Below are 25,960 nucleotides of genomic sequence, written 5' to 3' on the forward strand. Positions count from 1 at the left end.
AATCAGTTACACCGCTAAAGCCACAAGTAGCTCATGCCATTTGGACAATCGTTTGACTTTACCTGTGGTTCATTCATAGTGCTCCAAACAAAATACCACATTCTCAAGCCCAGTTCATTGAGAATAAGTGAAGTAAATCCCCCACCAACTAAGGAGATCACAGCTCTGACATCTGAAACAATGGAGACACCTGGTATAAAATGAAAAGATGATTTCAGTAGAAACAGGTAATTGTTGCGTGAGCACGTCCAAAGTTCATCCCGCCGGAAGCAAAGTTGTCCCACAAGTGGCCGAGTTTTACTCATCCCTACAATGATTAAGGAGGCCGGGTAACATATAATCTGATCTCTAATTCAACATTGACGTGTAGTTTCAGCTGAATGTCCATGCCTCAACAGGGATATCCCTACTGTTTGTTGCAGTTGTTTATATTTCACTTTTATTTGAAGAAACAGTTGCTGCTGGTACAGCCACATAATGATTCAAAATGAAGAGAGGAAGAGACTAAGAGTTGTGTCTTTCCATTTGAAACATCTTTGTTATCATGCCCCATTCTGTATAGGCCTATTTCACATATTTATACAATATTCATATTTATCAATATGAAACATCTTTGTCGTCATGCCCCATTCTGGCCTATTTCACATATTTATACAACCATATTTGTACTTGACAACCTATGAGCTTAACATGGTAGCACCACATACATCTATATTGTCTCAGATAACATTGCACACCACAGATGATCTGTCAAAGCAATCATTCACCCAATTGAAGCAGCTTTATTTTTGTAAGGAGTCTTCACCTTACCTATTAACCAGGGCGAGGGAGTGAAAACATCCTTTTCAGTTAAGCAAACCAGAGGGGAGGGAACTCATGCTAAACACTTTAAAAGATATCAAACATGCAACGCAACCCACTGGCCAGTGTGCAGGCATCCTCTGTAGCCAACAGTGTCTGTGTTGCTTCAACACATTTAGTGGCGCAAAGAACTTCTTTTGTTTCACCTAGACTTACCGGACAAACTCAAATAAACTCAAATACTGTAAAAATAGCAATAGTAAGATGTTTATAGAGGAGCGGATTCTAACACTTTTTAAACGTAATGCCCATCACACCGTGACCTACTGGAGTGTGTTCTTCAGTTTCGGACTATGCATTGCCTTCCTGGGACCCACCATATTGGACCTGCAGTGTCAGACCAGCTCCACGCTCAGTGAGATCACCTGGGTGTTCTTCGCCCAGCAGTTCTGCCTGCTCATCGGAAGCTCCATTGCGGGTGTGTTCAAGAAAACGTGAGTAAAAGCATGAGCCTGGACCACGACCATACTGTACCTGTTCACTAACTCATAGAAGTAACCCGTCCACTCTCCCTTTGAGACACAAAAACAACACTTTTTTTGTTTTTGTTTGTCTGAAGGTTGTTCAGTGCCTTGTCGACCCTGTTTATCTCTGCCGTGGTCATCTCGGTGGTATTTGCCATCATCCCCCTGTGCAATAATGTCCCGCTGCTGGCCATCGCCATGGCCGTGTCTGGCCTGGCCATGGGCCTCATCGACACCATCGCTAACATCCAGCTGGTCACCATCTACCAGAAGGACTCGGGCGTGTTCCTGCAGGTGCTGTCCCACGCATGGATCATCATGAGCTCCCAACGTTTAGACACGTGTTATCATTCCTTTTTCAACCTTGATTCATCCAGGTCAAGCCTCGTTGAGGTTTAAAAGCTCTTTTTCGTGAGAGAACTTGCCAAGCAGCAGTGAAAAACAGCACACATCAATGTAACAGCAGAAAAAACTGAAACGTAAATACACATAACACATAAGCTTTTACAGTCGGCTGAATAAGCAACGAATGACCAAGGAATCATGCCGTTCCGTTTGTTTGTTGTTTCATTTTTACTCTCGTATTTAGTGTTTTTAGATAATTTCAAGGTTCTTTGAGTAGAAAAGCGCTTTATAAATCAAATGTATTATCATCATCATCATCATCATCATCATCATCATCATCATCATCATCAATAACAACCTGTGCTGTTGTCGTCCACCTCCTTCTGCAGGCGCTTCACTTCTTCATCGGTTTCGGGGCCCTGGTGAGCCCCCTGATCGCGGACCCCTTCCTCTCGGAGACCGGCTGTGGGAACCACACGGACAACACCACCACGGGGATGATTCACCACCACAGGAACATGCTGAGGAACAGCCCCATCGCCCTGCACAACATCACCCAGAGCACCGGGGCCCTCGAGGGGCACCCCGCGGAGGAGTCCACCGTGCACTACGCCTTCTGGATCATGGCCGTAATTAATGTGAGACATTGCTCAGTATATGACCTATGGGATTTATGAGATATCACACTAGAATATGGTTCTGCTAGGATTTTACTTTGAAGTATTATTACTTTTCATACATAACATAATTTAATGCTTGATGTGGTCAGTAATAATGATTAACTTTTCTTCAGTCGTATTCAGAAGAGAAGACTTAGAAAAGAAGATTGATTTATTTGATTTAAGTGGTTTTAAGTGTGTTTTGTGTACGTGAACAAACCCTCCACAGCTGGCTTAATGGTGACATTGTGCTAACATCCCCCCCAGCTGCCCGTGCCCCTGGCCGTGCTGTTCCTCATGTACCGAGAGAGGCTGTTCCCCTGCTGCCCCAGCAGCAGCCCTAGCCTGATAGGCAAAGATGAACTGGCCATGGAGAACCAGCAGGGGGGGCCCGACACAGAGACCCCGGAGGTTGGAGGTGAGGGGCCCGCATAACTGATTGACGACCGAGAAAGACGATAGTCAATGGATCTCCATGCTGGAGTAAATGGTATAGCAGAAGAGCAGATCTATCAATGAGTACACATCCACATTTTTTAATAGACCTCTGAAGAATAAGTCCCGCCTCCAAGGCTCCCGGTTCCCTCGGTCAAATGTCTATGGGAAATAACATGGGGTTTTTGAATGATCGTACATAACAAACTCTGTAGGTGACGAAGAAGTAAAAGCTGCGTTACGTTTTGAACTACACACATTTGCATGCAGGAGATCTCCCTGAGTGTGTGTGGTGATGGCTGGTTTAACCTGTGCACACTGGTTACTCAATGGGCAACAGGTGTGCAGCCTCACCCAGCCCCAGAGTCCAATCTGACTGGGCCAGGTGAGGCTGTTTCAACCAGCCGTCATCCACACACACACCCACAGCCAAGTAGAAACCTGCTATGATAAATAGTGTGTGTGCAAATATTTTGTACTATTCATAGTTTGTATTATTTTCATGTTTGTATTTTTACAGAAGTAGTTATCCTGGTATTTGTATTCATAGCAGTTGTCATATTGGTTTTTTTAGGAAAATGTACCATCCATTTTGTGCATTTGGTTATTTGTTCTATAATGTTTGTGTTCTGTTAAAGGTCACGGCAATATCTTTAGTTGCTGTCAGAATGATAACCTACGCGGGCTGCCCGTATCCTTCTTCATGATTCATATCCTGGGGGGGCTGGTGCTCTTCATGACTGATGGCATTGTGGTGAGTTCGTGGCACCACTAATATTTTAACACTGCAGTGTGCAAAGTTCTGTCTGTGCTGATAGTAAACAGGCACTCCAACAGGCCCTCCCAAATGAACCAAACTTTCTCTTTCCCTGCTTTCCCCGACTGTCATCCCTCCCTCTTATTGATGAAATGACACATTTAATACCGGCCTCAGAATGACCAAGGGCTGATAGAATGAATACATGTCATGACAGCAGGGAGGACGAGACTCTATAAAGCAACACAATAGGAGCGGATCTTGTTGCTATGTTGGTTTTAGTGGGACCTTAATTGCAACTTCTCAGTGTAGAGCTCGGGGCGCTCGTTTAAATCACAACAAGTTTCTAAGTAATAGGCCGCGTGAGTTTAGGTTAAACAGAACCCGTTACCCCACGAGGCCATTTAGATTTACTGGGCGGTATAAAAGAACCTCCGTACGGTGGGTGTTGACTGTTGTTTAGTTGGCATTTCAACCTGTGTGGAAGGAGTGTCAACAAATAAAAACACCTCAAAATCGCAGAGCATAAAGTGGTCATAACATGATGCTGCTGCTGCAACACAACACAGCACCGCACAAATTCACAGCATCACGATCAATCAATCAATCAATACTCAAACGTCTCCAATGTACCTTTATCATCCATTTGCAAAAGTATACGTCATGATAATATCACAATCATACTAAAATCAACTATAGTATGACAGTCATAGAACGGCGACGATGCCATGTTAAATAATTTCTATTCGGACATGAACACCGACAGTAGTAGGGGGATTGAACAGGGTTCCCGTCTCTGTGTTGCAGGGGGCCTACGCTGGCTTTGTGTACACGTACGCCGTGGAGCCGCCCATGTCGCTTCCCCACAAGACGGCCGGCTACCTGGCCAGCGTCTTCTGGGCCGCCATCACCGTGGGCCGCCTGTTGTCCATCCCACTCAACTACCGCTTCCAGCCGGTGAAGCTGCTCATGGTCAACCTGGTAATGACGCCGCTAGCACCGCCCCTCTGGGATACACCCACCTGTGCCGTCACCACCACCACAACAGAGTCTATGGATGATCCTCCACTACAGCCGTTCCCAAACCCTTTTTAGGGGTCCTTCCCCCGGACCCCCATTTCTTTAGTTCTGCATCTGTGTCCCCAACATATTGTTTAAACCCTATGGACATATCATAATAACAATGTCCCAGTGAACGTAGGGATGCAAATCATGCCACTCTCGTTTAGTGGACTAGACCAGTCTTTGGTTGAATATGGCTATGAACCATGAGCATGTCCGTTCGTATGTAATGGAAGCTTTTCAAATAGGATTTATGGATCAGACATGCACCGTCACCGTACAGTGTGAAGTCCCATGACAGCCATATGCATACCAGAAGACCCAACCTATGTTGGGAAACTCCGTAGACTGTATTCAGTGTTGAGGTCATCTTAGCTTTGCTTCACCAGACCCCTCTCTCTGTGTCTCCTCCCCCAGGCCGGCGTCATCGTGACCGTGCTGATGCTGTTAATCTTCTACACCAACAATATATTCCTGTTCGTCGGGACCTGTTTGTGTGGTCTCTTCCTCAGCAGTATATTCCCTTGTATGCTAGCCTACACTGAAGATATTCTGGACTATCAAGGTGGAGCCAAACTGCAGATTTCTTTGCATCGTTATTTGAAAGAATAGCAATCAAGAACTAAGAGTTGTTCTTCTTCTGCTTTCAGGATGTGCAACGACTGTCCTGGTCACGAGTGCTGGGTTGGGAGAGATGGTGATGACGCTGTTGGTTGGCAAGGTAATGCTTGAGTATTTACTTGTATATTTAATGAAAAAGCAGGTCTGTATCGATGGGTATATGCGTTGAAAGAGGTAGGCCACAGGTGGTCAGGTGGTTTGAACGTTACCATGTACCCTACACCCCACAGATTATAGAGTCGGAGGGCAGCTACAGCTTCCTGGTGATTGGGTTGGTCGTGGCCTGCCTGGGCTTCATCGCTTTCATCGGCCTGTTGTTCTTCCATCGAATGCACAGAAACTACCTCACAGGTACCTGCTTCCACACCGTTCACGGCGAATTGGAAATGTAGAAACTTTATTACCTTATTCAAACACTCAATCCGTTTTCTCCATGAACTCAACAGGAACGGCGAAGAAGAACGCCATGGTGGAGGAGGTGGCGGCGAGGCAGAACGGAGCCGTCACCGCAGAGCAGAAAGTGGCAGAGTGCAGCTGAGGGCCACTGTGGTGTTTTGTCATTTTGGGTCGTAAGAGAAAATTACATATTTATTCTCAGGATGTCAAAGCACTCCCTGCTCTTTAATGATCCTGTTGCAGCATTGAGATTATATGAAGTAGAATTTTTTCTAGTTTGAAAGTGCATGTCTCTCGCTATTGTTTTGTTTGAATGAATGATCATTAAGAGGTAAAGAATTACTCACAGGATTGCAAACAACACCAGTGAAAAAGAACTTTTCCACAGTTCACACTATTGCATTTTCTTGTTTTCATTTCTTAATGTAAGACCTTTTGTGTACAAAGATGTGTTTGCCACATTTTATTGTAATCCCCTTTTGTAAAGATTATGTACAACTTAGCGTGTACTGAGTCTGAGCCTAGAAAGTACATGTTTTTAGAATTGAAATGCGCAGCCTACAGCATTACAGAGTGTGTGCTACTGTGAATAAGTTAAGTTAAAACTTTAAATGTGTAACAGAACAACAAACAAAGCAAAACTAAGAAAATCCTCAGGGCAGTTTTGGTTCATCCAGAGAGAGCAACACATTGGGAAATAAATGTATTTTTTCTCTACTGACCCACCAAAACAATCTCTCATCTGGTTTATTTTATGTAAAAAAGATGTCAAGCACAAAGATAACAGACTGTTTATGTTTCACGGTCAAGTTTTCCAATTAAGCTGAAGTATTTTTTGCTCATGACTTTCATGAACAAAGGAACTGAATCATATTTTATTAATATTACAAGGACACAAATGATTGCATTTCTTATCTTGGTTTCCTATAGAAGGTGCATTGTCTTGCCTTGACCCTGAGGTTGCGACAGCGAGTTAATATAAATGCTATACCGACGTTATAGGAAAATGTTGGTATACAGCTAGTATTTCAGTTACTTTGTTGTTAATGGTCATATTAAATAAGAAGTTTGGATCTATATGATTAATAAGTGTACTGTTACTATTTAATTGTATAGTGTACACACATCAATGATAAAAAAAAAACACAAATGCAACATATACAGACTTGGGTTTTTATTTGTTTCCGAACTACAGTGTTCAAGGGGAAAGAGTCAGCATTTTACAAAGTCATCAAACTGTAGAAACAAGATCCCATTCAGAATCTCACACACACACCAGAGACCTAACACCCGTTAAACCATGATCCTCTCTGCCTTGGAACAGCTGTAGCTTGTCAACATTTGACCGAAGCGTCGCTCTAGGCCCAGTTGCAGCAACTGCAGGAGGTGTCAAAGACCAGCCCATTGCTACAGTGCTGGAAGTAGGTCTTGCCCATGCTGCACTGGTAGAACTGGTTCTTGTTGGTTGGGTCAGGGAACATTCCGTTGCTCTTGCCAACGCAGAAGGTGGCGCTCATGCCCTTGGTTCCAGAGTCGGAGCCGCCGCCGGAGCTGCTTCCACCGGAGCTGCTTCCGCCGGAGCTGCTTCCACCGGAGCTGCTTCCGCCGTCAGAGTCGGTCACTCCTTTGATAGGAGGCAGGGGAGTCGCAGGGGCAGTGCAAGCTGCAGACAGATGCATAGAGACATATTACCATCTAGGCCTTAGCTACGGCCCGATACATACCCGGTCATTGCTTTGCATTGTGTTTTTTAGTGCACAACCACACACAACCTTTACATGCACTCACATGCGGACTCCAGGCCGAGGCCCTTCTTCAGCACGTTGGTGAGGGGGTATTTCCCCTCGTTGCAGTAGGTGCCCGTGTAGTCGTCCATGTCAATGGTCCAGACCATGGCTCCGGCAAAGTTGTTCTTCTTCACCCAGTCAACCTAAAGACAGCAACAAGTAGGTGATGATGATTTTTTAGACCAATCATCAAAAACATGGCAATTATGGCTGCACTTCTTTGTTGAAAGATGTAGACTTTGCTTCATTCAACAACTTTAATTTAAGGAGAACATCCATAAGGAACGGGAGAGTTCACCTTTTAGCTATGGTTCCTGTCAGGATTGGACCACATTAACTCTGCAGCACTGGCTTTTCATCAAGAAGACACTATTTATAATTGGAAGGAGGGGAGTCCTGCCTACCTTAATCTGGAAGCTCTTCATGTTGTCATAGCCCACCCACTGGTTTCCTTTGTAGGCATAGGGCACATCCTGGGCCGCGTTCCACACCTCAGTTCCTCCCTTCAGGAATTCACAGATCTGGAAGATAATGAACGAAAATGGTCCATTCATACGAATCACTCATTCTCATGTAATCCTGGTTTGAACACATGGTTTGTGAAGTATAGCAAGGAAAACAAACTCATTGTAAGTCCGCTGATTTGACAGGGTATCAGGATACAGTACAACACTGTGTGATACTTTGTTCAGCAGTACCTCAAAGTAAGCCAGCTCTCCGGCCTCTTGTGTGTACTTTCCAGGGGTTCCAGCTCCGGCGGAGGGGGCCCCAACACCATGGTTGGCAGGGTTACGAAGGGTAAAGGTGTTGCCATAGGTGGGGAATCCGACCATCAGCTTGTCAGCTGGGGCTCCGTTGTCCTTCCAGTAGTTCATGGCGTAGTCCTGGAACAAAAGCACAGTGGTAGCTCAGTTTAGGAGTAACGTGATATTGTGCATGTTCTGCAGGACAGTTCATCCATCCTGTTTGATCCATGTTTGGAGTATTTGGCGAGTCTGTTTTCACTTACGACGTTGAAGTAGATGAATCCACCGTGGTCCTCGGGGCCCTTGAACAGGGGACTGACCTCTCCGGTCATGGGGTCCCAGGAGCCGTGGAAGTCGTAGGTCATAACGTTGATCATATCCAGGGCCCTGCACAAGCAAAGAAGGCATGAGATTTGAGGCAACTGGTCGACCACCCAACAAAGAAGAATTGACAGTGGTTCAATAGGGAATTTTGTCTCCCACCAGGAGAAAAGGAGGAGATCCAATGGCGTTTCCTGCACAAAAAACGTGTTTGTTTGTTAGCGCTATTGATATATCTTACACCTGTTTCATGAGTTGAACTTACTGGCCAAGGGCAGGGATTTCATATGCAGCTTCGATGTTGCCCTGGCCTGCAGCCACGGCGGCGGAGAGGAGGAGACGGGCCCTGCTGGTCTTCTTGGCTTCAGCCTCAAAGGCAGCTCTCATCTCCTGTGGGAGGAGGACAGGGGGCCGTCAGAGGCCCCAGGGCCAAACAGGAGGCCATATTGCTGTGTTCATCTCACTGCTTTTACCAACAGGGCATTTCGTTTGATTTACAGTTTCAAAAAATGCAAGGGTCAAAACAGGCGTTGATCAAAACTCACTTGCAGGAGAACAGAGTAGTAGTGCTTGTCCTCTGGGGGGCTTCCTCTGAGGGCTGGGTACTCCCAGTCAATGTCAAGACCGTCAAACTCATACTTCCTCAGGAACACCACGACGGAGTTGATGAAGGTTTGGCGATTGGTTGGACTGGCCACCATGGCTGAGAAACTGTTTTGGAATAGGGTTTGTGTTAGCACAAAATAATTGTCTAATATGGAAATAGTAACTTTAAAGGAATTACAAAGATCAAACAGCTTTACCCTGCGGATCCGAAGTTCCATCCGCCCACAGACAGAAGAGTCTTCAACTCGCCGTTCCTGGAAGAAGAAAGTGGTTTAAGATGCGATGATTTCCCTTCATAATCATCCTCCACTGAAACAAGCAGTTAAATCCCACAGAGATGGAGGAAGAAACCGCCCAGACTCAGGTTCTGACTCACTGGTTCTTCAAGGCGTTGAACTGGCTGTACAGCTCCACGTCGTTCCACTCGTAGGTGGCCAGCATGTTGTTCTTCATCGTGGCGAAGGCGTACAGGAGATGGGTGCAAAGGCAGGGGTCAATGTTGGTGGGCATGTAGATGGTGGGGGGGGGTCTGTACTGAGCCCAGTTGGTGAAGTAACATGACAGCTTGAAGGAAGATCCTGTGACAGAAGTCAAATTTGCAGTTTCAAACAAATTCACAAGGTCTCATCAAAGGCTCGTATACATGAAATACAATACTCAAACAATTATAAAAAAAAACGGATTTGAGATTAATTTCTCCATTAAATAAAATATATTATAAACAAATATCAAATATATTTTAGGGCAATATTAGTCTACTGTTACTTGAGTGACTGTATATATATATATATATATATATATATATATATATATATATATACATATATATAGGTGGCTGAGAGTTCTTACCAAGCTGTGCATTGAACAAGAGGGCCAGAGCTGTGAAAGGAGAAGTATCGTTAATCCAAAGAAAGACACAAAAGTTTTTTCATTCATCGCATTGAATGCGAAAATCTATCAAAAACGCTTGACAGTCGTCTTTATCATACTATAATAAAAAAGAGGCTATATCCCTTATACAGGACAATAAACTCACCCGCCACAACCAGTAGTTTACCCATGATTGCCTCGTACTGGTCTGTCCCGGGAGGCCCTGCTTTTATACTCTCAAACTTTACACAAACCTACTCCTATGGTTTGTTTTCAAGAAATTTTCAAGAGTTTATTTGCTAAAGATAAGTTTACTATGGACTATCAAGCAAGCGCACCATGCACCAAGCAGTGTGTGATTACTTATCACGCTCACACATCTTTAATGACTCTTTAATGTTGGAAATTTTTCTCAAATGAATAGATTGATAGATCACTTGAGGTGGTTTAAGTTATTACAAGGCATCCATATTCTTCTCTTCATGACATTTCACAACTTCATATAGCTGTTTTGTATTGATTTGCCCTGCTCAGGATTAAAATAAAATATGACCTTCCAGTATTTGTGTAGTATTGGTACTTCATGTGCGCACTTCATATGTTGGCTTGCTGTGTACGAGGTGGGCTACAGGATGACCTTGTGAAGGGTGCAACAGCGCTCAAAACAGAAGGTTAGGGATTGACCTGTCACGTATGTACACCACAATATTGTTTTCTTCACTTATTTGGTTTTCTACAGACTTAAGTAAGGACGTGCCTGTTTTTTTACAACAACAATTGAATGATTTCTGAACCTTTCTCACCATAGATTTCAGTTAACTATATGTAACACACTTAACGTAAAGGAAAGCATTCCATTACATAATATTATATATATTCATGTAATTATTACACACCAATAGGCTACTGGTTAACATCAAATAAGCTGAATGTGTAATACAACCGCTGACCTTGAAACTAAACTTGAATGAAACATGTTTAGTTGACAGAAACCAAAAGGTAAATTTGCAAGAGAAAACAATGCAAACTGCTTACATTGGATATGTGTTATATTTGGACATGCAGCAGAATTGCAAAAACTTATCTTATCGTTTTGCCCCCACTGTAATACCACAGTACCTTATCTCCACACATTTATGTAATATTTAATAAAGGGAGGTGTCAATGGAAAATACTGGTCAGGGCCAAGAAACAGCACAACAGCAGAAAAGGTTAAAGAAGTGATGTGTTTTTTCTTCTGCTGTTATAATTCCACTCAGGTATACCTACACCATCTCTCTATATTGTTCAAATGTAACTCAACCATCCTTCTAAACTAAAATAATTTGTTATCTATTCCCTAGTCTCTCTTTTAGAAGGTGGAAATTATATTTAATTCAGATGACTTGTAAATATGAAGAGTAAGCCTATATTAGCAATTATTAGCGGGAAAGTTATTTAGAGGCATGTGATGAATATCGACATTGGACTACACTTGGGAACATACAGAACATAAAAATGTTCAGAACATATATGAATGTCCGGTCAAACAGAAACATGAAAATCACAAATAGTCAACCAAATCAAACAATGTTTAAGTCCATCATGTGACGTCCATCATCATCACATAATGACATCACACATGTCTATCATGACATTGACAACAAAAACAAAAATCAAACATTTTTTTATTAATACATACATTTTATTTTATACAATACATGCAAATTATATAAAGTGCATATTGAGTTTGCTCTATTTGTTCACGGACTGACACACAGTGGTAAATGTCGGTATCTTGCGCCACCTAGTGTTAAATACAGAAATTAACAAATATGCCCTGGATGCGAAATATGCTTTTACCAGCCATATCCTGTCCCTGTGATCGATAAGGCATGTACGGTTGTTAAATGTACATGCATTCTGAACATTTCTACATTTCGTGGGTACCAGAAATGATACACAAGTGGCATTGTGAGTGGAGTGCTAGGCCTTGTTCACTTTTTATTATCTAGTTATACTCCAATCCATTCCTCTCAAATTCTCGCTTTTATTTTTATTTTTTACTTTCCACTAATCAAAAAGTATATTATTAAAGCCAACACTTTCAGCCTATGTGCACTCAGCAAAACACCACTGGTTAACAGCAGCTCTCCAGCAGCATCGAGAAAAGTAGGAAGGGAAGTGGAGAAGGTGACGTCACCGCCTGGAAACTGAGCCCAGTGTTGCCAGATTGGGCCAGATTTCCCGCCCAATCTGGCAGCACTGGCTCTAGCGCGCTGCAGCCATGGTTGCCAGATCAGGGCGGGAAATCTGACCCAATCTGGCAACATTGGCTGAGCCTCCCAGTACTGAACCGAGCTGCTCGTGCCAACGCCCGGCTTTACACGGGGCTTTAACAGAGACACAAGCGGACTGTGGTAGGGCCGTCCAACTATTTACATATATTCTCTAAAACGTTTACTATTTATTGGTCTAGAAATAGTTCATCGTGTTTGTTATCGGTGCTGTGATATCGGGAAACCACGTCGATTAACCGAGCTGTTAGCTGACTCAGGGGGGGCTTTACCGCTAGCTAGTTCCCTGACGACAACGATTGCGACGGCTAGCATCGCTTGGACTCTTCGCGTACTCCCCACAACGATGCCAAGATAATGGCCGTAACAGCGACGTGGAAAGACGGTGTTGCTTAAAAAAAAAATCCGCTTTGCAACATCTCAAAGCGATTGAGCCGCTTCGTGTGCGAGTGGCTAGCTAGCTAGTGTCTCCAACTCGGAGCTATGTGCGGCCATCCGGTCGAGGCACTTCGTAGCCCTCAAAACGCAGTGGTTGAAGGCTGTTGACTGATCGCACCCCTCATCGTCAGCACTGAGTCGTTCGTTTCTATTCGTTCATGAACGTGACTTGACACTACTGTGGCGTGTGTCTGAACTGTCTGCTGTCTTGCCAGGTGTCTGAAATCGAGTCGAACTACAACAGAGAGATGCAGACCATCAAGTGTGTTGTGGTTGGGGATGGAGCGGTGGGAAAAACATGCCTATTGATCTCATACACCACCAACAAATTCCCCTCTGAATATGTGCCGACAGTAAGTACATAACATAAATATATATCAGTGGGTGATGCTCATCTTTTGGTGTGCTGTGTAATGGCATGCAAAGAAGCATTTGCATCAATGTCTTATTTTCTTGTGCCACAGGTTTTTGACAACTATGCAGTAACTGTTATGATTGGGGGCGAACCGTACACCCTGGGTTTATTTGATACAGCAGGTAACCAAGCCTTCTTTCTTGTTATTGTTATGAACTGAACACAAGGCGTCGGGATTTTTCCTGGTATGTAATGGCTTGTCATTTTGTTCACAGGTCAAGAGGATTACGACAGGTTAAGGCCTTTAAGCTACCCTCAGACTGACGTCTTCCTAGTTTGTTTCTCGGTTGTTTCACCTTCTTCGTTTGAAAACGTCAAAGAAAAAGTGAGTCAATTTTCAAGTGTATTTGAGTGCAATTGTTATTCTGTTGATTCGAAGGCTCTGATTAAAAAAAAACAACGTTTTGCCAATCTGTTTCACAGTGGGTCCCTGAGATTACTCACCACTGTCCCAAGACTCCCTTCCTGCTGGTGGGCACTCAGATCGACTTGAGGGATGACCCGTCCACCGTGGAGAAGCTCGCCAAGAACAAGCAGAAGCCCATCACCCCCGAGACGGCGGAGAAGCTGGCTCGCGACCTCAAGGCCGTCAAATACGTGGAGTGTTCCGCCCTGACGCAGGTAACACATTGCTCCGATTGGTTGTGTTGTGTGGCCGCCATGGCAAGCAGGTGCTGTCCATTAGTTGAATAAGAATCAACTCTTGTTCAACCAACTCTTTCTGACCTTTTTGCTAACTAACCTGACTTCCTCTAACCCTGGTGGTGTCCACCCCCCCTCTCTCTCTGCCCCTCCTCTTTGTCTCTCTGTAGCGGGGACTGAAGAACGTATTTGATGAGGCTATCCTAGCTGCTTTAGAGCCCCCCGAAACGCAGAGAAAGAGAAAGTGCTGTCTTTTCTGATGTCTTCCGCCCTGAGGCTGCCTCTTGATTGTCTGCTGCTAGTTCATTGTATAACAAATGTGTATTTGCCACAAAAAACTACCCAATGCTCTTTCAACCCCCTTGCCCCCGCTGCCTGTTCCTGTCTTGCTTTGGATCGGCTTATTCTGACTTCTATTCTACTCTAGCTCGTGAAAGGTGCCAATCTTTCCTTTTGCGTTATAAACATAATATGAGGTTATTTTGACATTTCGTTAATCTGTAACTGTTCTACTGCTACTGTATTATACACTTTAATACAGTTGAGTGAGTATCATTGAGACCATACATATCGTTTTTGAATTTCATTTTTTATACATGTCACTTTTCTTTTTGTACTTCATCTGCCCCTCTTTACTAATACTATTTATTTGTGAGGGGAATTGTGTGGAATTTAAATAAAGGAACATTTTGATTACCCTGTTTCAGGTGTAGTCATGTTAAATAATAAATAACCATGTTGCCAAACTGTCCATTTGATCAGTAGCAATGTTTTTTGAACCTACGTGTTTTACTTCCACAGAAAGGATTAAAGAATGTGTTTGATGAGGCCATACTGGCTGCACTGGAACCCCCTGAACCTAAGAAAAGACGTAAATGTATACTACTCTGAAATCTCTCCGGGACTCTTCCACCTCCTAGCTTTTAAACCCAAAATGAAAAATGTTGAAAGAAATTCCTGAGCAAAACTCATTCCAATACGTTTATAGGTTGAGTTGTAAGTCCTTATATGTCGGGGACTATAATATTCAATGATTGTTTGTTTTTATTTGAAGATGCAATACTGCGTTATATATATATGATAGTCTTAACAGTTTTGTGATCCAAACACTTGGCGTGTTCAACATGAGGGCCAACGACATGTTAACTGGTGCACATTCACAGTCTACACAACAGTGGAGACCCACTGTTATGTAAAAATGTGGTTACTCAAAAGCCATCATTACACAAATACCACACATAGAAAAATGTTAATGGAACAGTTTGCCTGCAGTGTAGGCTTTTGGCTCCTGTCTCACACCTTATTTATAACCATGTTCTGTATCCTGGTTAAGGAAGGCCCTCATCACATTCTAGTGCTCACTGCCACCATGCATTTATCTAATTTGTCATGTGTAACATTATTTTTACTTTAAGGAAATCCAACATTGTACCACTGTTCCATTGTGAAAAAGTACCATACTAGAAATGCCATAATTTAAAAGATGGCTAAAACTTACAAGAGTAGCACATATCTTGGTAACATCAGAAATGATTATATTAACATTGCTAAATGTTGTTAAATATGAACTATTTGAAAGTTTACACATAAGAGGAATGGAATATAGTTCATGTATTATGTGGCATGGTAATCGATGTCAGAGACAGCAGCCCTGACATCCAGTCAAAAAGGTGGCATCAAATCATGGGAAGTGAAGCTTCAAACGAGTGAACAAAAAATGTTTACCTTGCTGTACATATGACTGTTTGATTTTTATATTGTATCTAAATGACTACTGTAATCTGCTTGTGAACAACTGACCACAATAAAACCAGTATTACTTTAAACCCCCTTATGTGACAGGTGACTCTGACTCATGAATTTTAAAGCCTTAATAATGACCTTTGTCCAAAATGTGATGCCTGGACATTTTGCAGAAAGGAATTGTATTATTTCTTTATTGTGAACATAAGAGCCAAGCATAGCAGAAACATACACCAAAAAATGTATAAAAAGCAAGGTAATCCAATGGGTGTTATTTGGTTTTCTTAAATGGCTCTCGCTATCAAGTGTGCATTGTTTTATTATGAGATGACAATGAAACCAGTAACTTAGAAAGGCTTATTATGGCTATATTCACGGTATGTTCCATCAGATGTAATTCCATCTGAGTGGCGGACTCTCCTATCAAGGAATGATAAGTTAAATGGCTTGGGATTGTTGATTTACAATACAATTGACAAAATGATTTGTCTGCTCCGACTATAGATAAGTAGTTCTCTAGAAACATTTTCTTTTACTGTGACAAAATATGTAGATCATTTGTGTGAATAGAGGCAGTGAAGTACACATATGTTAAACGATAGACAAACATATAGAAATGATGTTAAACATCTGCTCTGAAAATAGACGATATCCGACAACGCACATTATAATAGTTTGCATTTAAAGTGCCTCATGCTTATATATTCTGTTACACAAGGATTCAATTGGGATTATCTATCCCCTGGTGGAACAATCTCAACGCAGCTGTCTGTTACTCGGATTCCGTACCATCCTTTCCAGAACTGCATGTCTTTTCCGCCGTGGACAAATTTAACATATCGCACCCCTGGTCCGTAGTTCCTAAAGACATGGGTCATCTGAAACATAAGATGTTTAAGAATGTTAATGTTCTAGTTTCATAGTTTAGATTATTTTATATATGATTCATTTATTCTGTCAAAACCTCGTTCCAATTCTGATCATTCCACTGCTGAAAGCGAACTTTCTTTGGAGCGAAGATGTGAAGAGTTTCCTTCTTTTTGTTTAGTAGCTCCACCCGCATCTCGTACTCGCAAGCGCAGTCGAACCGAGGGGCGTACCTGGGACACAATTTAAGTACAATTTTAAATCAAAAACTGAATCGCGAAAAAGTGTAATGGCTAACTATTTGAATATAGTGCACAAATACATCTAATCTAATTAATAAAGCTTTGTGAGTTCATCAGTGTGTTTTTTTATCACACACACACACATACAGACTTGGCACACACACACACACACACACACACACACACACACACACACACACACACACACACACACACACACACACACACACACACACACACACACACACACACACACACACACACACGTCTTTACCTGGGTAAATACGGCTGTGTTTATTAGTGACTTCAAACTGCTATAAATTGACAATGTCATTATGCAGTTTCCACATTTTGAAGTTACTAATAAACTTACTAACCACAAAATAACTATCACCCATTAAACTCTCATTGGAAATATATTTTTCTCACCAATCTGATATTCTGATATCGGGCTGGAACTTATCCATGATAATGTGGTTGTACCCCTCCTTCTTCAAGTCAATCAGCTGGGACTTAAGACACGTTCTGAAGAAAATAAAATATGTTCACAAGATGTGCATCATTGATCTTGCGAGTATCTTTTAGGTTTACACCATATGTTTACTCACTCAAAAGAGCTGACAAAGTTTCGTGTTGTTCCCTCATTTGGGTGGGTACTCATCACTTCTTCTGCCACCCACCCATCTCCCATATTGGACAGAATGTCCCAATATTTGAGGCCCTCTTAGGAAAGTAGAGGTTATAAGCATTTATATTACAGATGAAAATAGGGGTGGAACGTTTCACAAAATTCAAGGTTCGGTTCATACCACTGTTTTGTACCGAAACCTGATTTAGGTATTGGTACGGTATGCTTTTGTTTCATTCTACACAGAAAATTGGATGTAAGGTGCTTTAGGAAAGCAATTGTTACTTAACCAAGTGGCTATAGAACCACCTGAGGGACTTCCACCAGAAAAAACTTATGGTTGTCAAAGGCGGGAGTCTTACCTTCTGCCTTTGTGTTCTTGAGAAGATTCCGTTTGTCTTTCGACAGGAAGTAAAACACTTTCCAGCCCTTGAGTACTTCGTGCCCCGCTTCATCGCGGGGCTTGTAGCCTTCGCGCCAACACCGCTCCTTCCACAGGAACTCACTGTCGACCAATGCTCTCCATTCACGACACACCAGCGGACAGACACGCACCACCTGGTGGGCAGGGAGGTTCGCGAAGATCTCCTGCAGCAGCTCTGGGGGAAGAGTCAGGCCGCCTGCAGACTGACGGCATTGACCATGAGCCTCAGTCACCCAGCAACCGTCTGGGCTCAAACGTTTAGAACCAAAATGCACACTAGGTAAATTAGGGCCATAGAAATGGTACATATATCATGATAATAGACCATGCTCTGGTACTATTCCAGTTCCAGAACCTTCGCACTAAACCCTCAGTAACCACAATTGATTTTTATAAAAAAAAAAAAAAATACATATATTCTATTTTTATTTATGGTCTGAGGCCCAAAAGCCAAGTTTTCTGAAGGTGTACGTTTCCTTTGGATCTTTACAGACCTATTCATACTTCTATAATTATTACTATTATTATAATTATATAATAGTGTGTTTGCCTTGTTGCCACACTAATGACTGCCTTTGCATAAAGCCATTTAGTGTTGTTAAAAAAAGAGGAAAGGGTGTTTCAGACAGAAAAAAGGGTGACACATGAAAGCTAAATAGAGGTCTACCATTGGGGTATGAATAAGCTTAATTAAAGCTAGTCTCACAAATCCGGCTTAAGATTCATATCTCAAGAAATCAAAAATTTGAAGATAGACAAGATCGAATCTGGGTGTGATCTGGATGTTTAACGTTCTTTCGCTGCATATTTGTAGCAGGTGGGGATCTGCAAGTTCGTAATTGGTGAACACATACTAGGCCAACAGCAGTACATAAGAAAAGAAAAATGGAATCAGTGGAATATCTTTGTAACAAAACCGGAAACAAGGCTTCACCTTTACATTTTTTGTTTCTGGCCCAGGATTTGTGCCATCTCCCCCTGGAAGTTCTGCTACAACATGGAAGCTAAATGGAACTCTTGGAGTGTGGTGTGTTGTAAATAGACTATATGAATAGCAGGCCATGTATTTCAATTTATAGTAGAGGATGATATATTCTTTATATTTGTATTCATTTTGTTGAGTTGTAAACCTAAGTGTATACAAATTGATCAAACAATGGTCAAACCAGTAGTTTAATTCACGATAACGGTCCGTTACATTTGGTCGCGGATCAATGGCGTCATATGCCCTTTATGTAGCGGGAAGTAGGGGGAGGGGGCGCAACTTTCATGTTGTTTGAGGATGTTTCTGGAAATGATTGCAATACTGATATTAAAATGTCTTTTAATTTAATGTAGTTTAATGTTTAATGTTGTTTTCGTTTACATTCACAATGGCAAAAGAACGAGTTTTAGAATTTTGGGGTAAAACTGCTTCTAATAAGAGCACAACTGAGGTCCAGTGGGCCCAGGGAAGCAGCTCGCCCAGCACTCCATGACTTTCGCCTGGTTGTAGTTGTAGTATCAGCCCTAGCACCGTCGTTACATAGGTCTCGCACTGTCGTTTATCATGTCTTCGAGAGTGCCTTAGCTGTTTCAGTAGCTCATCCTCAAAGTGGAGGGAGAGTGGATGAGCGTTCATTTGAGTGAGGGGAGCCAACAACGTTCCTAAAGTTATACATTTTTTATATACAATTTCAGCACCCCCTACTTAAAACACCGTCCTGCAGTCTTTACCCCTTAACCTCCGGGGGGACATGTGAAAAACAGCATTCATTAGACGTAATTTATTTATATGGATCAAACTTCCATGTGCTGTCCACTACCATGTGCTACTTTGACAAGTGGCTCATGCCAGCCACCAAGCTAGTGTTTCCCACACATGGACTTAACCTGTGCGGTTCATAATTCGTATTGTTATTGGTTTATCAGTCCGAGAGTTCGCCCTCGGCTATCGATAGGGTTTCCCATACATCGACTAGCTGCACGGAACACATTGATTGTCTCTTACCCGCTCTCTCCCCAACACAATGACAATGACTGTGAAGCCAATCCTCTCCGTGCACACACAAATCAAAACATACGTGAGATGGAGGATTGATGTGGGCTTTTCCCTGCAGATAAGAGGGCTGACCGAATTCCTTCATCAAATCAATCTGGTGTTCACAAATCAGTATTAGGGATGTCAGAAATACCAAAAAGCTCTATATTGAATACACAGTCTATGTCTCAACGTGTAACGTTACACGTGTCTTCGTTTTGTTGGCGCTTTGTTTGGTGTGAAAAAAGTTAGATACTTTCCACAAATAAAGTTACAAAAACGTTCAACATGCTGATTAAGTTATTTTCAGTATGATTATTTTCACCACGGCTAACAGCTCTGGGCTACCCAACGATTGAATTCCCAACAAAATAATCTACAGCTGTTTAGGTAGTAGACTAATAACTAACTTGCAAGTTAACCTTAAGTCACTTGCAGCAATTCCATTGAGAAGAAATGGCATACCGTGACACGTGACCAAATGTAACGTGAATAAACCTTGAATATATTATGTAATTTTTGCTAATGGCTGTCCTGCATTTTTGTTGCTTTAACAGGGAAAGTGGCCCCACCAACGCGTGGCAACGCACCACGCTCTCTTAAGTGGCTGCTGGTGGGAGTTTACCACTTTGTCAAGTTTTTACTAAGTGCTTAAAATCAGTCAGCAGATTCGTCGCAATTCCACTAACTTACTATTTGTATGAATGTGTATGTTTCCTCAAATTTTTCCTCTTCCTGTTCTGTTGTAAATAGGCATGGCTTGCAGTGTACCCCAATAGAGTAACTTACAACCCTAGTGATGATCTAAATTGATGTCTCCTTACTTACCTTAAAATAATGCATCAGTGGATTCCCCACGCCACCGTGAATCACTGATAATAAGAAAGCCATGAATAATGATTCCATTACTTCACTATCCGGGGAACAGTTTTGTCTTGGGCTGGTTTAAGACAACTGGTTACCTTTGTGCATTGCACATTGTCTTATTGTCTTATAACCGCTAGTGTGATTAATTTAAAAACCAAATGCGGTAAAGTTCTTAGACGACACAAGAATGTCTATCTATAGGTTGATTCATACCTCCGGCTCTGGACGAAATTTGTCCATCCGTACTAAACGTCGTCTCCGGGACTAACCATCATACCTCCGTCCGTTAATTTTTTTTGCAATACATCCTCTAGAGGGGAGTGACTGTCGTGTCGCAAATTACCAGCATCGACAATCGCAAACATGGTATCTGTAGAGGAGATGATTTTGCTCTGTGTCATCCGAAATCAGCAAATAAAAGGCGCACAAAGTGTACGTGGTGGTGGCATGTGACACCCCTCACCAACCTGCAGATTCTCTGCTCAAAATTTAAATTCAGAAGTTTTATTGGCATGAAAAATATACATTTGCATTGTCAAAGCAGGTGAACAATAAAATAATAAGGTCAGGTATATAGTATAATATAAATATAAAACATTAAATACAAAATATATATACATCAGATATTATAGGCCTACTACTCTCTCTCTCTATTTTTGCGAATGGTTGGACTTCTGACTCTACTGCCGCCTCGATCTCTGGTGGTATTGCTCCGGTTCGTCCGGAGCACTCCAGATTCGTAAGCTCAGAGGCGACGGACCCACTGACGGACGAAACAACCTCTGGGACTGGACGAAAAGGTCCGTATCCGTATTTACCGTAGGGTGTGAATGGTCCTTATAATGAATGATTTATGTAAAAATTCTAAAACTCGGTCTCTTGCCATTGTGATTTGATCCTTTGAGAATCAGCTATTAGCTATCCAGAAGGGCTCCGCAGCAGGAAGCATTCGAAGTATATTGTTAAGTGAATGTTAATGAAAATTACATTTCAATTATAATATATTTGAATATCAGTTTGCAATCATTTCCAGAAACTTCCTCAAACAACATATTTTTTATACAGTATATGAACCCCTACTTCCCGCTACATAAAGGGCATTGGCGCCATAGTGTAGTGAGTGGCGAAGTCCCGCCCCTTCCGGTAGACCCCATGGGACCTATGAGATCGTAAAATATGAATGTTTCAATGCAGAGAAAGTAATTATTTTCTGGTCCCAGTCTTTATATGCCCGGATTACACATATGTTGTTTGTGGATTTAAAAGATAATTTTTCATGCTGACTTGCTGAAGAAAACTACAATTTATCGCGAAGAAGTTTGACAATGTTGGGTTTTGTGTGAGGCCGCTTTGTGAACTACAGCTCTTCTCTGCTCTCGACGCGAATGATATATATGTCACCACCCGCACTTGGAACTCTGGTACAGACATGGCGATCTCTCTGCCCCACTTCACTTCACTTTTTTCCAAGGGGAGGATAACAGCATCGAAAGAGGTGAAAACCATTATAATTCGGGGCATGTGGAGAGTTTCAGTTATGCCGATGGGGGGATTATCGGTCTTGTCCACGCCAGTTGCAGGGAGCAGTGACATCACATACATGTAGTCTTTCTCATTGTGTTTTCTCTAACAGCCTTTAACTGAACAATTGCACCATAAACGGTCAAACTCTTGATATGAAAATTTTTCTTTTAAATCCACAAACAACATATGTGTAATCCGAGGCATATAAAGACTGGGACCAGAAAATAATTACTTTCTCTCCATTGAAACATTCATATTTTACGATCTCATAGGTCCCATGGGGACCACCGGAAGGGGCAGGACTTATGAGCTCCATTGACCCGCGGCCACGACCAAATGTAACGGACCGTTACCATGACGCCTCGTGCACACTACCTCTGTCCGTCGACGGATGACGGAGGGCGTGTCTGACATATGGGGGAGTAGTCTTTGTGGACGCAGCCTGCCGCCAATCAAATCGCTGTACACGTACAGGGGCAACACTCTCCTTGCACTCTCCTTGCACCAGGCGTTATAAAGCCGGCTTTTTCCTGCGTCTTCCTGCTTGTTGTTGTGATACATTTCAGCCATAATATCCTCACATAGCCACAGGGAGCTATTGATTAGTGGTGGCTTGTTCGCGAACGAATCAGTTTGAACGAACGACTCTTTAAAATGAACAAACCGACCTGATTCGCCGCTCTCGTTCGTTCTCCGAGACTCGACTCCCAGCTCCACCCACTAGTCGCTGACTCATTCAAGGACTGAGAAGTCACGAGAGTCAGCTGGGCAACAACATCCCGATTCCGACCATGAAGCACTCCTCAGCTAAAAGGAACTTAGTTAATGTTGTGTTGATTGATGACCGTTTGCACCATTGCACGATCGTGATTCGTTTGAGAATGAGAACGAGGGAGGAGCCGAGTTTGACCGACTCAGTGACTGAAGCCGTCTCTCAATTCGCATTCTCGTGTGTACTCGTGTACTTGCATTCTCGGTAAACGTCATCAGTGGTAGCCCAAGCACTGTTCCAATTCCAAGTACGCGAGTACTGTCGTAAAACCCAAAAGTGTTCTCGATGCGTTCTCGATGAGGCCATTCTACCGAGGATGCATCGGAGGTGACTCGTGTGGACTTGGGACCGTTAAATATCCCAGGATGCATCATCGAGTCCGATGCTGTCCCAATTGCAGGTGCGTACTCGCTTTCTCGGAAGTCTGTACTTGAAAGTCCGGACTTGCCAAGTACGTACTTCCAAGTCCGCGAGTACGTAGTCCGCGTACTTGGTATTGAGAAACGGCTTGAGAATCATGATTCACTGCTACCGGAAATGCAAACAAACGAACAAACGATTGAACGACTCTTCTTGGCGAACTGACAGACGCAAACTGATTCATTCAAATGAATCATGAAATCCACCACTGCTATTGATATAATTACGAATGAGCAAGAAATTACACAGATTAGAATAGACACACACACACACGATCAGATGGATCCGACCGGGATTTTCGTTGCGATGGGTTTCCTCTATCAGCAACGTATACAATATAAACAAATTATATAAAACAAAACCCCAGCCTCTTTCATTTTAAAATAGTATGTCAATATTTTGAATGAATAGGCCTACATTTTTGTTATATATGTAAAATGTTCCTATATATAGCCTATTATTATAGCTTACTAAAGCCGTTTCTCAATTCGTGTTCTTGTGTGTACTCGTGTACTTGCGTTCTCAGTAAACGTCATCAGTGGTAGCCCAAGCACTGTTCCAATTCCAAGTACGCGAGTACTGTCGTAAAACCCGGAAGTGTTCTCGATGCGTTCTCGATGAGGCCGTTCTACCAAGGATGCATCGGAGGACTTGGGACCGTTAAATATCCCAGGATGCATCATCGAGTCCGCTGCTGTTCCAATTGCAGGTGCGTACTCGCGTTCTCGGAAGTCTGTACTTGAAAATCCAGACTTGCCAAGTACGTACTTCCAAGTCCGCGAGTACGTAGTCCGCGTACTTGGTATTGAGAAACGGCTTAATATTTTAAAACATGGGAATGCGAAATGCATCCTTGGATATTTAACGGTCCCAAGTCCACACAAGTCACCTCCGATGCATCCTCGGTAGAACGGCCTCATCGAGAACGCATCGAGAACACACACAGGTTTTACGACAGTACTCGCGTACTTGGAATTGGAACAGTACTTGGGCTACCACTGATGACGTTTCACGATAACGCAGGTACACGAGTAGAGACGAGAACGCGAATTGAGAAACGGCCAATGAGATGCGTCCGTTGACGGAAGTAGTGTGCAAGAGGCGTGAAGGTCAATTTGTATACAACGCAACAAAATGAATAAAAATGATAAGAATATATAGTCCCCAACTATAATTTAAAATACATGGCCTGCTATTCATATAGTCTATTTACAAAAACATACTTGTTAGTCTGCAAGCCATGCCTAGTTAGTTGAATTGCGATGAATCTGCGACGCAACGTGACGTTCGGTGGATCTGGAAAAGTACGATCACGCATATCACATGCACACACGTTCGGGAACCAGATACCAGAACCATATAGCGGAGTCCACGTCTGCACATACGAATGTGCGAACCAGATAGCTCAGAAACCAGTTGACTCATAACGACGGAGTCCACGTAGCAAAAGTAGCAGTAGTGTTATAACCACTGAACCCATGTTCAGTTTCGTTTTTAGTTCTTGCCATGCTAACATCAAGTTTGACAGATTCTAATCCACATGCCTGGTGGTTCCTCGTCTATAAATAGTGTACTTACATTGGGGGTGCTTTGAGATGAACCCATTGCTGAAGAGTCAGATATCTGTCAGGGCCATGGTCAGAAAACTGTATAACGTCTGGTATGGAAATGTTGACACTTGGAATCGTTCTATCACTAAATCTCCTCTGCGACAATAACAAGGAACTTCCTCACTGTAGGAGAACCGGCGTGCATGCTGGGAAATGTATGCACTTAAATTAGCAGACAGTTTCAAAGCGCTTCATAGACAAACCATAAATCAACCATGCAAGGCGACAGCAAGCCCGTCGGGAGGACGTGGCTTGATCAGGTGCATATCGATACTGGATGCGGAGGTCGGGGATCGAACTAGCAATCTTGCAGGTGCAAACAACCCACTCTACCTCCTGAGCTAAGCCGACCCAAATCACATGTTATTTGTTTTCGTTTCCTTTCCTTTCATTGATTAATTCATGTTATACAATGCAGTTATGCTCCAAGCTAGAATACTCGCTGACTGCGTTCAATCTAAACAACTGCTGAACTTAGCCTAAACCATGGTTCTTAAACCATTCTTAAACCTTTTTGCTCACCTTTCTTTTGAAAGAGATCGGTTCGGAGTTGTTTTCCCTTAGCTTGCTTTTTTGTGACCCCGATTTCCCTTTCTTTTGTAAAGACATGACTTTTCATGGTTCTGCCAATCAGCGCTCCAGCATCAGCAGTCACTCAACTCGCGATGAGCAGAAGCTGCGTTTACCGTTTTGGGGAATCCTGGCGCAGTGGTGGAATAAACCATTTTGAGCCTTCTGTAAGGGGTGACAGTGAGGCTGCACGGATGAGAACAGGATGGTAAATCCACATACATTGTCACCACTCCTCAAGAGTATTGTGGGGATAGAGACAGTTGATTGGCAGGGAGGGGGATACAAACAGGATGAAGATGAAACATATTTACTGTCTGATCAACTAACAATGGGGGCCAGGCAGGGAGGGGGATAATGGCAGGGCAAAGGTGTCATCATATTAACTGTTTGATCAACTCATGGTGGGGGTCAGAGACAGAGCTCTGGCAGGGAAGGGAATGAGTTAGGGAATGGGGAATGAAAAGTTAAAAAATCGTTCAAAGTTAAAAAATCAAATTCACAGGTAACTATTTACCAGCTTTTTGTAGCTCGCCGCAGGGCTCACACCTTTGAAAGTGTGAGCTTCAAAA

General features: G+C 42.8%; 4 protein-coding genes across 6 annotated transcripts; 2 read left to right on the forward strand and 2 right to left on the reverse strand.

Annotated features, from left to right (window-relative positions):
* Positions 1-1,065: 1,065 nt before the first annotated feature.
* On the forward strand, positions 1,066-5,742 carry slc60a1b (solute carrier family 60 member 1b; the record flags this gene model as incomplete). The annotated part of the gene is made up of 10 exons (XM_084479174.1): positions 1,066-1,295; positions 1,421-1,619; positions 2,060-2,308; positions 2,597-2,747; positions 3,403-3,518; positions 4,329-4,502; positions 5,001-5,148; positions 5,234-5,304; positions 5,435-5,555; positions 5,651-5,742. 10 exons carry the CDS (start codon positions 1,066-1,068, stop codon positions 5,740-5,742), a joined length of 1,551 nt encoding a protein of 516 aa, XP_084335300.1.
* A 1,216-nt stretch (positions 5,743-6,958) lies between these two features.
* Positions 6,959-10,121, reverse strand: LOC311359546 (acidic mammalian chitinase-like; the record flags this gene model as incomplete). The annotated part of the gene is made up of 11 exons (XM_084479591.1): positions 6,959-7,263; positions 7,389-7,530; positions 7,792-7,908; positions 8,086-8,271; positions 8,397-8,520; positions 8,720-8,844; positions 9,000-9,165; positions 9,258-9,314; positions 9,437-9,638; positions 9,910-9,939; positions 10,097-10,121. 11 exons carry the CDS (start codon positions 10,119-10,121, stop codon positions 6,959-6,961), a joined length of 1,479 nt encoding a protein of 492 aa, XP_084335717.1.
* A 2,133-nt stretch (positions 10,122-12,254) lies between these two features.
* LOC311359164 (cell division control protein 42 homolog) lies at positions 12,255-15,525 on the forward strand. 3 transcript variants are annotated; one of them, XM_084479140.1, is made up of 6 exons: positions 12,255-12,329; positions 12,860-12,997; positions 13,109-13,181; positions 13,275-13,384; positions 13,483-13,680; positions 14,503-15,525. In XM_084479140.1, the coding sequence occupies exons 2-6, from the start codon at positions 12,893-12,895 to the stop codon at positions 14,590-14,592; spliced, it is 576 nt and encodes a 191-aa protein (XP_084335266.1). In that variant the 5' UTR covers positions 12,255-12,329; positions 12,860-12,892; the 3' UTR covers positions 14,593-15,525. The 3 variants fall into 3 exon arrangements, with proteins under 3 accessions (XP_084335266.1, XP_084335268.1, XP_084335267.1); XM_084479142.1 differs by lacking the exon at positions 14,503-15,525 and adding an exon at positions 13,872-14,426; XM_084479141.1 differs by having other exon boundaries at positions 12,257-12,326.
* A 94-nt stretch (positions 15,526-15,619) lies between these two features.
* LOC311360015 (F-box only protein 6-like) lies at positions 15,620-24,920 on the reverse strand. The gene is made up of 6 exons (XM_084480093.1): positions 24,787-24,920; positions 17,544-17,808; positions 17,162-17,276; positions 16,983-17,078; positions 16,409-16,544; positions 15,620-16,322 (listed from the first exon to the last, which is right to left on the reverse strand). Exons 1-6 carry the CDS (start codon positions 24,811-24,813, stop codon positions 16,176-16,178), a joined length of 786 nt encoding a protein of 261 aa, XP_084336219.1. The 5' UTR covers positions 24,814-24,920; the 3' UTR covers positions 15,620-16,175.
* Positions 24,921-25,960: the final 1,040 nt, after the last annotated feature.

The sequence above is a fragment of the Micromesistius poutassou genome, assembly GCF_964030765.1.
Source record: "Micromesistius poutassou genome assembly, chromosome: 15".
In the NCBI taxonomy this organism is placed as follows: Eukaryota; Metazoa; Chordata; class Actinopteri; order Gadiformes; family Gadidae; genus Micromesistius; species Micromesistius poutassou.

Excerpts from the sequence above, each read along its gene's own strand:
- LOC311359164 (XM_084479140.1), top strand. The coding sequence starts at position 12,893 with ATGCAGACCATCAAGTGTGTTGTGGTTGGGGATGGAGCGGTGGGAAAA. Across the intron at positions 13,182-13,274 it reads GGGTTTATTTGATACAGCAG|GTCAAGAGGATTACGACAGG; the intron begins GTAACCAAGCCT and ends TTTTGTTCACAG. Across the intron at positions 13,385-13,482 it reads TTGAAAACGTCAAAGAAAAA|TGGGTCCCTGAGATTACTCA; the intron begins GTGAGTCAATTT and ends TCTGTTTCACAG.
- LOC311360015 (XM_084480093.1), bottom strand. The coding sequence starts at position 24,813 with ATGGGTTCATCTCAAAGCACCCCCAAT. Across the intron at positions 17,809-24,786 it reads CATCTCAAAGCACCCCCAAT|TCTGCAGGCGGCCTGACTCT; the intron begins GTAAGTACACTA and ends CAATGCCGTCAG. Across the intron at positions 17,277-17,543 it reads CAAGAACACAAAGGCAGAAG|AGGGCCTCAAATATTGGGAC; the intron begins GTAAGACTCCCG and ends TACTTTCCTAAG.